General features: G+C 35.3%; 1 protein-coding gene across 2 annotated transcripts; it reads left to right on the top strand.

The window, feature by feature from the left end:
- Positions 113-7,670, top strand: LOC109227768 (homeobox protein knotted-1-like 3). 2 transcript variants are annotated; one of them, XM_019392966.1, is made up of 6 exons: positions 113-1,558; positions 4,211-4,331; positions 5,951-6,138; positions 6,239-6,370; positions 6,786-6,922; positions 7,010-7,574. In XM_019392966.1, the coding sequence occupies exons 1-6, from the start codon at positions 866-868 to the stop codon at positions 7,011-7,013; spliced, it is 1,275 nt and encodes a 424-aa protein (XP_019248511.1). In that variant the 5' UTR covers positions 113-865; the 3' UTR covers positions 7,014-7,574. The 2 variants fall into 2 exon arrangements, with proteins under 2 accessions (XP_019248511.1, XP_019248514.1); XM_019392969.1 differs by having other exon boundaries at positions 866-1,558; positions 6,786-6,927; positions 7,010-7,670.

Genomic DNA, 12,315 nt, shown 5'->3' with positions numbered 1-12,315 from the left:
AATAAAAATAATTAAAATCAAATGAGAGGGCCATACTCCTAAACGACAATCATGCCACGTAAACAAATCAAGAGCCGTGTATTCTATTCATCCAACGACTAAACCAACCACTTTAGTCCACGCTTAAAATCACAAACCTCTTTCCCAAGATTTAGGTACCACTACTGAATTCCCATCACCAATTTTCCGACCTTTTTTCCGTTCACCGGAAATCAACCTCCGACATCTTTTCCGGTGAACCCCACCTTCTTCCTGTTGACAGTACATTCATCTGTTCTGGTCCCCTATATGTGCACAAGTATATAACAATACATAATACACATAACCACAGACATATATTCACACCGAAGCTTCCTTTTTTATCTCCATCTTTCTCTTTCCCTCTTTCTTCTGCCCATTGCTCAAAAAACTCCATTTACATATATATTATTCACACTCTATAAATACTTGCTTTCTTCAATATTGAGTTTTCTTCTTCTTCTGCCTTTTCTTTCTCGACCAGCAGCCTTTATATGATCCTGATAATCAGTACAGTATATTGTTTTTCCTGAATCCTGTACTTAGGTTTCTGATTATTCTACTTAACGTGTAGTCCAATTCGTATTCTGTTTATTTTCGTCTCGAAATAAATAGGGTACCTATAACCTATTTAGTCGTTGCACTTTCTAAAACTGCAGACCTGTACAAGACCTCAAATTTCAATCATATATTTGTGGAATAGGATTGTTAGATCAATTTCTGAAACCATACAGTGAACAATTTGTTACTAGTAGAGTTGGTTTAGTTGTTTATATATACAGATGTCAACATCGTTGTGATTTGTGAAATGGTGTGAGTAGAGGTTGGGTTTCGATAAAAGTTGATAATGGCGTATAATCCAAGTCATATGTCACAAGAAATGGATATGCACCATTTCTCTGATGAAAATTCAGCAGTTTTACGGAGTATATTACCGGAACAGCTAGCTCAGTCCTCGCCGGACGTTAAACCGCTGGACCACCAGCAGCCGCCGACGTGGCTCAACAGCGCAATCCTCCGACAGGAAAGTCATTATACCGGTACCGGTGGTCGTGGTGCCGGTGAGAATTTCCTCAATTTGCACTCAAACTCGGAGTTGTCGGCGGCAGCTTCACAAGCCTCAAATCAGTGGCTATCGAGGTCGATTTTACAGAGGAACGTAAGCGATGTCAAGACATCCAATAATTCATCAGCCGTAATGGCCGCCGCGGATTTGAAGAACGACGACGGGAATAATAACAACGATAACGGGAACAACAACGCCGGCGGTCAGTTAACTGACAGTGAAGTCGTCGGTGGCGGCGGCGGCGGGACCGACGGAATTCTCAATTGGCAAAATGCGGGGTATAAAGCTGAAATTTTAGCACATCCCTTGTTTGAGCAGTTGTTATCAGCACACGTGGCGTGCTTGCGAATAGCGACGCCTGTGGATCAGTTGCCGAGAATTGATGCACAGCTGGCACAATCACAGCAAGTAGTAGCGAAATATTCCAGCCTTGGACAAAATATTGGTGATGATAAGGAACTTGATCAGTTTTTGGTAAGCTCTTCTTTCTTCTATTTTAACACATATGCAATTGCAGTAGAATCTTTTATTTGTATTTGCAGTGATAGACTCTTGTTTCTTTATAAGAATTAGGTTTCAAATTTTACTTTTTTCTGAATAACTCATCACAATTGAATCTGAAAAGTTTGTTTCTTGGTGTTTTATTGCTCTTTCAGATTTGTTTCTTCTTGCTTCTTGTATTTTATTGAATTAGGATTTCTGAGACTTGTCAGATCTCTTCTGTCTAACTTTAATGTTTTTACCCCATCTCCCAGTTGGTTTTTCAAAATTTGTTAGCTAAAGTTTTTTTTTTTTTTAAAAAAAAAAAATCTAAATTTAACCGGTAAAATTGTTGCGATGTGAGGTCACCGGTTCGAGCCGTGGAAACAGCCTCTTGCAGAAATACAGGAAAGGCTGCGTACATAGACCCTTGTGGTCCGGCCCTTCCCTGGACCCTGCGCATAGCGGGGGCTTGTTGCACCGGGCTGCTCTTTTAACGGTGCTGGAAAATGAAATTCAAACAATGGTTCTAAGTTCAAACTTGAAGTCAAGAAATCATGCTGCTGTGTAGTATTTATGAGTTGATATTTTAAAATTCTGAAATGAGGAGCTATTTTGATGAACATATAGGCTGGGTTTGATATCACAGGGAAAGAGTTCCAAATTCAAAGGTAAACTAGTACTAGCAGTAATTATCTTTGCTGTCCTTGCAACTGCTTCATTATTTTCAATCACTGGTTGGTTGCAGATGTAATAGTAGTAAATACTAACAAAGTCTTAGCTCATATTGTACTCTAAATAGTAAGACTGACTGAATAAAATGTCTAGTCTTAAAAGACTTGTCACCTGTTTTTTGTATTTACATAATTAAAGACAATGGCATGGGATCATTTACTGTGGCTCCTAGTTTTCTTTTTCAGAAGAGGTTGGAATTTCTTTTTGGAATTACTAGGGATAAAAGTAGGTGTCCAGTTTTCTAGAAACAGAAAACAAATGAGGCACCTGCTTCATCCAACTGCAGGAATCTCAAGTAATATGTTAACAATTCGACGATGTATATAAGCAAAATTTTTGAGAGAACTTAATTCAGCTTAAGTGGATATAGTCAGTAATTATTGCAGGCTGCTACCTGTAGAGCTTCTGATCGATATGCCCTAATGCTAATGGAAGAAGTAAATATTCTCTATTTGTACTTTATTCTCATTAAGAGGCTTCTAATTAGGTAATTTCTTTAACTCATCCGAAGGTTGATCAAAACAAGATCAGATGTTAAGCTTCAGCGTGAAAGGTTTCCTTGCATGCTCCATATGAGAATTATAACCTACTTAATCAATGGATTTGACTGCAGCATCTCCGTTTTCAAGAATAATAAAATACTATTGGTCATTCACTGCTTGCTGCTAGCACAAAAAAACGCTGTTGCAGTCATATGGGAAACTAATGTAATAATTATTTGACAGGACTATGCAATATTGATATTGATATGAAACACAAAGCCAAAGCTGAACATATGTTTTTTGTTTTTCCTGATCAGGAAAGTGGATAGATTAGTATCTTATGACTTATTTCTGCTTAGCTATGTAGATGTATTTGTTTTCTGGAATGTTGTGTTGGAGTCTCTTTGTTAACTTAAATGAGGAAATCTGGTAATGCAGATTAATTTGGGTTTTAATTAGATTACATCTGGTGGTTTTCTTGATTAAATTCTAGTGCTTGTTTCTTCCAATTTCATTGTTTCCTTTGTTTCTCTTCCTCTCTCTTCCCTGGCAAAGTGGATAATGTTTGCTTTAATTCAGGGTCAGGCTCTCATGGGAAGGAGAGCAATATGAAAAAGCATACCTTTTAAGCTTATTTATATTTGACCGAAGATATTGGGTTGTTTTTAACTTATTTGGTGCCAAGTTATATCTACTACTAATTTATAGAAATAACTCCTGTGGTAGCATTTTATTCTTGGCACTGTTTATGTAACTGACAAAACCAGCATTGTGGATCCTCGTACTGCATCCACTTAAATGTTGATATAAATGTTCAACAACAAATAATTTATTTGCCTTCTGGCCATCAGTGACGTGGTACATAGAGCAAAAGATATCAATTCTGATCTTTAATAGACAGAGATGTCCGGAAGATGACTGCCTTCCCTGTTTAAGAAAACAGTGCAATTTATCACCTAAAAGAGTAGCCTTCTTTTTGGCCAGGTCAGGACATAATTTTCACGGTGGTCTTCAATGCCTAAAAATATAAGCTTTTGGAAATCTAGATGTGGTTCGGTTGCTTATTAGGAAATTTAGTTCTTTAGGTTTAGGGTCTCCGCGAAATCAGCATATCCTAGGTTTCTATATCCTAGTCTAAGTGTGGAAACGTTAGGGCAGAGCAGAATCAATTAACAAATGAAATTTATAATCTTTCTGGCCGAGCAACACCTTTTTATATGGAGTAAAGAGTTCAGCCTGAGTGTCTGGAGCTTGTGTTATTCTTCTAATGATTGAAATAAAAAGAAACAAAATAATAACTTTCATGCGAATATTCCCTTGACGTTTACACTAGCTGCATCTTGCTCTCAGGGCAATATCTTTTATTATAAACCAAATCTGAAAATAGCTCGGTGCTAGAGCTTACTTTTACTCTCATTTTGTTTTGTAGACACATTACGTCCTGTTGCTTTGTTCCTTTAAAGAACAACTACAACAACATGTTCGTGTCCATGCAATGGAAGCAGTCATGGCTTGCTGGGAGATTGAGCAGTCATTGCAAAGCTTAACTGGTAAGCATCCATTATTCATTTTGGGGCATTTTCATGGTTACTATTTACATATGCCTATTGTGATTTACTGTTGTCGATTTAATATTTGCTCAATATGTGTTTGGAGAGTGAACATATATTGCATGTAAGTTCAGTCTGCCTTTTACCTCTGTTAGAAGTTGAGAAGGGTTGGGGGTAAGGAAAAGCAGTATGTGAACCTACTTCATATTTTTGACCTTGCATTCTCGATTATCATTTTTTACGTGCCTTTTTAGAACAGAAAAACTGTAGGATATAATTTCATGTCATTTCTTCAAATTTTAACAATTGATTTTCAGTGGCAGAAACTTTTGCCACTCTTTATTCATTGAGTTGGGTAAGTTCTTTGACATATATGTGTCTACTCTGCTAGAAGTATCAAACTAGACAGTTCTAACCTCTGTGGTTGGTTTCGGAAATCGCAAGCATGAAAATATAGTAGCAAACGATCATCACGTTGAGGTAAACTATTGAGTTCGAGTCTTCTCTCTGAATATTATCACGTACAATTTGAAGGAATTTTTTATTTGATGTTTTAAGCTTCAAAAAAGACTACTTAATATGTAAATTTTCTCATTCCAGTCACACAGTTGAGGAAGAAAAAAAAGGAAAGTAATTTATTATCTATAGTAAATTGGACTTCTTTCTTTGAAAGACATTACTTTTTACTCCAATTTGTTGATACTTCTTTGTCGCTTGAGGAACCCCAAATATTTGGGACCAAAAGCGGTTAGCGGTTCCCATTGAATAAGTTTCTTCGGCCTGAGTAGGGTTAAAAGCACGGAATGTATTTGCACCATCCCTTTCACCCTTAACTAGCTAACTTGATGGGACGTCAACAGCGGGAATGCCAAATGCAAGACCTGGACCTGGTTCACGCAGTCAAGCAGCAAAGACCTCTTTCTCTTCGGGAGCTTTCGTAACGACTATAAAGAATGGGTCAGACTTTCTTTTTGATGCTGAGATCACATAAAAACATAAACTTTGAGAAGTCGTAACAAGGTAGTCGTACTGGAAGGTGCGGCTGGATCACCTCCTTTTCAGGGAGAGCTAATGCTTGTTGGGTATTTTGGTTTGACACTGCTTCACACCCCCCCAAAAAAAGAAGGGAGCTACGGCTTCTTCTACATAGGCTCCGTAACTTCTGGAATTGAAAAAGGAAGCTTTTCCAAGCCCGAACAAGATCAAATTGACGAAAACTCATAAACGGCAGAAAATATGACCTTAATGTGTTTCCTTATTCAGTATGGTAGAATGCACTTCCCCTTTTCTCAATGACCATAAACAATTCTTAACCTTAGGACTTCTGCATGGCATCTAACTTATTAACATTTCACACATTTCTTCTTGTTTTATTTTCTTTTTTCGTTATCTGATAGAAGAGAGGTCTTTGATCTTCCTGTGATGTTGAAAGTTTGAAATTACTTCCTCTTAACCTTACCCTGACTATTATCTCTTTTATTTTTATCTTTTCCCCTAGACTTTTCGGGCTGACCTGACTTTGATACCTTGATAAAGAATGTTTGAATTTTTGACAATGAACTGTGTAATTTTTAGTCATGAACTGAAGTTAATATTCGTTCTTCATTCTGCTTATGCAGGAGTTTCTCCAGGAGAAGGTACAGGTGCTACAATGTCTGATGATGAAGATGACCAGGTGGATAGTGAAGCCAATTTGTTTGATGGAAGTTTAGACGCTCATGATGGCATGGGCTTTGGTCTTCCAACAGAGAGTGAGAGGTCATTGATGGAGCGTGTGAGGCAGGAGCTAAAGCATGAGCTGAAACAGGTAGAGTTTTGCTATGATATTTTTTGAGCTATTCTGGCCCCTATTGTTTTATCAAACTTTGTTCAACTCATCGGCCTCCTTCTCCTCTCTTCATAAATAGGGTTACAAGGAAAAACTTGTGGATATTAGGGAGGAAATTCTGCGAAAGAGAAGGGCAGGAAAACTCCCGGGCGATACTACCTCTGTCTTGAAAGCTTGGTGGCAATCACATGCGAAGTGGCCATACCCCACTGTAAGTTCTTAATTATCAATCTTCCATTCTGATTTTCTTCACCTATAAGACCAGATGGCATCCTTTTGTACATTTTGCACTTGTAGAAGTACAGAAATCACAGGAAAGTTTAATTCACAGAAACTGTAGCCTTAGTTTATAAGGTAAAGTCTGGAAATACATTTTTTTGTGCTGTGATCTTTCAAGAGAAATTAAGCTGCTAAGTATTTCGTCAACGAAGAGTAATCTGTAACGCATCTAGTGGCTTTCACTTGGTAGATCCAAAAGGAAAATGAGTTGATAAGGTCAACTTGGTGTGAGAAGTTTGAATAATTAGTCTATTGGCATAACTTTGTACGCACTGCTTGTTGCAATTATGCTCTTGCTGTACTTATAACCTTCTACTTTCTTTTGTGGTTAATTTGTACACTTGCAGGAGGAAGATAAAGCTAAACTGGTACAAGAAACAGGCCTTCAACTAAAGCAGATAAATAATTGGTTCATCAACCAAAGAAAAAGGAACTGGCACAGCAATCCTTCCTCTTCTACTACTTCGAAGAGCAAACGCAAAAGGTAATGTAAGTTAAGTATATATACAAGTTTCTTTTTTCGTAATAAATTGTAAGTGATTTCTGCTAACTTGATTCGAGACTTATCCAGGTGAAACTGCAAAAACTATCATACAAGAGAGAAGGTATAATCAACTTATTAACAAGCTTCCTTGGATATTTTTGCTCGTGCGTCCAGCTCAATTAGCATATGTGATATTGGTTACTATATAGTATATACAAAGAGGATCCTTGATTTGGCTGCATCCAAGGAGTGATTCACTTAAAACAACAGGTCAGTTATTTCTCAACTGCAGAATAACTGTTAAAAACAGGTGCTACTGCTTACATGATGAGCAAAGGCGCGCTAGTGGTTTATCGTATAGTCAGATGGGGAGGGATGATGATTAATATATATCAATCAGCTCCGCTTTAAGATCACAAAGTAGTTGGGATTGATATGAATCGTCTATATTCATTCTGCGTGGATTGAATGGGCGGAAAAGTCAGTGACTCATTGCTGATATTACAACATTTTTGTTACTATTTACAGTATTTTTGTATGGGTTAGATGTGGGGGTGTACAGTTGAATAAGCTCGGCTCCATCAATAACTTTTCTTGTAGCCATGTAAGATTGACAAAATGTGTAGGTTTTCTTATCGCTATAGTTGGCTCATATCATGTTTTGGTTTACAATGTGGAAAAAAAAGAAAAAAAGAATATTATGGTGGTGTTAATATTATGGATACAAAAATGTGCATGGAAGTTTATATATGCTGACTGAAATCGCTTAGGTTCAGAAATGATATTTTCCTGAACTGTTTTGGTAAGTTTAAGATGGAAAGTGGTAAGACAAGTAAAAGAAGGTAACTTATCAACCGAAATTGATAAATTTTAAATTTTTAATAGTTTTTGCAAACAACCAAATGTTAATAAAGAATCACACGCCTATATTTGCTAATTTAATATGTTTAAATGTAAAATGAATCGAAAATATGCTATCTTTTCTCAACTTTGATATGTAGAGGTATTGATCTAGTTTCCCTCTAGTTTTTGTATTTTCCTTTGTCTAAATAAACATAAACTGGTTCTTTAAAAAAAATATTAACTAGCAACGAAAAATAGAGTGTCTGAGTGAGATTTAAAATCTTTTTTTTTTTCGGGCAACTACATAAGACTGTTATTCCTGAATGATAAAGAAGAAACATTCTTTAAAGAAGATGAAAATCTATATATACATTGAACATGTCATATGGTGAGTCTCGGACTTCACGGTGTGGGATATTTTTTTTTTTATACGGTATGAGATATTACTGGGTATGTTGTTGTTGTATGTCATACAGAGAGTAAGCCATATGTCACAACCTTTTACTTTCTTCTTGGTGAACACAAAAACATGGCCATACTAAGAAAAAAGTTCCTCGAGTTCGAGCAAATGCAATGTTTAACATTGCAGACAAAAAAAAAAGTTAGCATATATACAATCTGCCCATACACCATTAACGAAGATAAAATCCACATATATGGGGAGTAAGTACCACTATAAGTAACGTGGCGGGATAGATGGATCTCTGCACATTTAATTAAATATCTCGAGTTCGAACCTTGAAAAAGAAAAACTTCCTGATAGGAAGTATTTTCATTTTGGATGAGTCATACGTAACGCGAATCTGAATAAGTCAAGTTAGTGAATTCTAAATGCGAGATGGTTAAATAAATAAAACATTATTTTCAGTCTCGTGATGTTTGAAAAAAGGGAATCTAAAAACAAGTGATCCGATATATCAACGCTTTCTCTTCATTTCTTAAACTTTTCCTTTATCTAACAGTAGAATAATTACCCATATAAAACAGAAATGAATACCGTTTTTCAGAATTTTTTAGGAGCTTATCACCTTATTGTTGCCATTATAGCAAAGCCTTGTCATTCTTATTTCCCACCTTTCTTTTGTTGCTTTGAAATACTAGTATATGTTATCCCATTCCAAATTGAATATTGAATATCTCACGTTGACTATGAGTCTATGAGTTATGGAACTACAAATGTTTCACACTCGTTTTGTTACGAATATTTGGAGCTTCATAGACTACAACGGATGAGATAAACTTATTAATCTATCGGCTCATGAACCCTAGCAATGCTCATTCATGTAAATACATTAGTTGAGACGTATTCATAATTTTAAACTAGTGATTAATTAATTTTTAAGTATCATTGTACAAAATTAGTCTAGATATTTATTATTTAAGAAAATTCAATTACCCAACAACAACAAACCCAATGTAATCTCACAAAGTGAGGAATGAAGTGTACGCATACCTTACCCCTATTTTACGAAGATAGATCTAGAGAGTGCTTCAGATAGACCCCTGGCTCAAGCAAAAAACGAAGAAGAAGCATAAACAAAGAAAATTCAACTATGCGTATATATATATATATATATATATATATATATATATATATATATATATATATATATATATATATATATATATATAGATATATGTACAATTGAATGCGCAAGTGAGTCAACAATATCTGCCATAAAGCTACATCCGCCCCTGATTATACCGCAAAATGGAAAACCTAATTAAAACTTCCCTACTTACTATATTTGGTAATTTTGAATAGTAAAATAGGAGAATACATCATCAACGAATGGTTTGACGAAGTGGAGCTGGAAAACGAGAAGCAAAATGAGCATAATTTGTACCATCTGTTTCTCTATAATCACCATTATCAAAATTATATGCATAGCTTTTTGGATCATAATTAAGGGAAGCCCTCCTTTTTTGTTTGCCACTAATATAATTCGAACGTATAATCATGAAAATCCTCTTCTTAGCCGCTACTAATATCTTCGACTTTAGCATGTTTTCTTTAATCCCTTTCAATACATCTTTTTTCCTCTACTTCTGAAACTAAGCTGCTGTATTAATGTAAAACATCCATCTTCTTGCATGGTAAAAACTGCAGATTTTTCTGCTCAATTATTGCCTTTTTTCTTCTTCTGTTATATATGTAGGAATTTTGGCTTGTACGAGCAGTGGAACTCTAGGGTTCTTATAGGAAAGTGGATGGGGCAGTGAATATTACTCTATAATTCCTTTTCCAATTCGGACTTGGTTTGCACACAACAGACTGCACTCGTTTTTTTTTTTTTTTTTTAATATTTTATTTAAATAAAATACACATTAATTGCTTTACAAATTTCAAAGTTTTCCGTGTGTATTATTAAGCAACTTGTTTAAATTATTACCTTAATTTCCATATTCAACCACGCCGCAAGTTGTTGGGCACGTTGGTTACCAATAATATGAAATAATCTCGGTATAAAATTCAATATTATTTTATTAATTCGTAAAAAAAAAAGAAAAGAAGGTCAAGGTTAAAATAAATTATAGACAACAATTATCCAAGTTTATTGATTTTAAAACCGAACACAAGTTTTAGATTATACATCCTATATACCTTTGCAATAAACAAAATAAATCATAAGTACTAAATAATCCAAGGATTATTAGTCCAAATATAACAATTCTGGTCTGCATTATAATCCCAACATCATTGTTTGTGCCAACCAAACTACCGGTGTACCTACTTCCTTCCGGGTAAAAACAAAGGTAAAAAAATGTATGTGTTTGAACAGTAATTTTGAGAATCGCTAATGAAAGGTTTCATTAATTAGTTACATACATAACCATGGAGTAATAAGGTTTAATTTTCTAGTATATATAACAACAGAAATGTAATCACCAAATCTAACCTCCTGTAAATTGGACCGACGAGCGTGAACGTACCATCAATGTTGTTTCCTCTTCTAAACTCCTTTTACCTTGTTGTGCGAGGCGTTTAGAGATGGATTCAGAATTTAAAACAGCGAGTGGACCATTTGATAAGCTTTAATAAATTTTATATATATATATATATACACTTTGCGTCCGATGCCGTAATTTTACGTGCACCCACTGTTTCTATGTTGGATTTGCGTCTATTGTACCTCAATAGCTGTTTTTTGCCTCTGTTATAATGCCATTGTTTATTTCAGACATTGGCATTTCAAGACTTCTTCTCACCTCTTCTATGGCTCGTGTCCTTTCATTTGATGGCAATTTAAAGCTTTTACTCTTCATCTCTGGCCTTGACATTGTAACTTTTGGCAATGTCAACTCATCCATATTATTATTATTATTATTATTATTATTATCTTGTCTTAATATATTGTTTTTTGGCATTTTCCCTTTGGAAGGAGGAGATAATGGCAATCTTGCTGCAAAATTCCTTGCAGGAAAATCCTCATAATCATCAAATGATGTCTCATCATCTTCAAAATTCATAGCATAACTAAGGGGATCATAGCTAAAATCTGCTGACACGTGGCGACGTTGTCTACCCATACGATGAATGAAACTCTTACATTTTCCTCTAATCTCTGGCAAATTATTATGATCATGTGTTGTTTTGTTACGAAACCAACATGACGATAACTTGCTTGGACTTGATTCAAAAAGATCTGAACGACGATGACTATTGAAACAACATGATAAACTCGAGGATGTTTTACCTCGTCTTGTCCTTAAAGATGAGGTATCATGTTCATTCTCCATTGACATGAAAAAAATTGTTGTGTGACCTTCCTAAGGAAAAGGGAAAATGCAACTTTAATTTCAAGCAAAGATGAAGGGGAAAAAGCTTAGAAGTTGAAAGAAGAAGAGGGTGATGGCGAATATTGAAGATGAATATTGCATGCAAGCTTGGTTGAAGTTTTAATTGGTTGAAAAAACATACTCAACATTTGGCTGGTTACACGTAAATTAAGGGTAAAAAGGGTGAGAAATTAGAAAATTACTCTTAACATATTTTGTTTGCTAAATTTTCTAACCAAAGTAAAATGAAATAGCAAAAAGGTATTATATTCCCAATAAAAATATTGCAAGCGATTTTAATAGATCTAATTAGTAAGAATTTGAAGAGAAAAAAAAGTAGACAATGCTGAACTAATAGTAGACTGATACTCAAAACATTGGCCGGTAATTGTCACGACCCAAAATCCATGCCGGACTAATAGTAGACTGATACTCAAAACATTGGCTGATAATTGTCACGACCCGAAATCCAACTAGCCGACACCTAACCCAACCCGCTAGGTTAGCCAATTAACAACTATCCAATTCAATGAGATTTATTAAGAGAAGAAATGATATATAATACAACTGCTTTTATACAAAGATTTCTCAAGGACCGGTAGTACAAATCATGAGCTTCTAAAATTTAGATGTTTACAAGGCTGAACTGAAATAAGTACAACAACTGTTTGAATGTAAATGAACAGAATTCGAATCTAATGCTACCAAGGACAAGTGATAGCCATAACTGGAACGCAGGTACATCTTCAGGTCCAGCTCTTGTCGTATGC

The sequence above is a fragment of the Nicotiana attenuata genome, chromosome 1 (genome assembly GCF_001879085.1).
Source record: "Nicotiana attenuata strain UT chromosome 1, NIATTr2, whole genome shotgun sequence".
Taxonomy (NCBI): Eukaryota; Viridiplantae; Streptophyta; class Magnoliopsida; order Solanales; family Solanaceae; genus Nicotiana; species Nicotiana attenuata.
The sequence above is the reverse complement of the archived record's forward strand: the minus strand, read 5'-3'. Positions and strand labels throughout refer to the sequence as shown.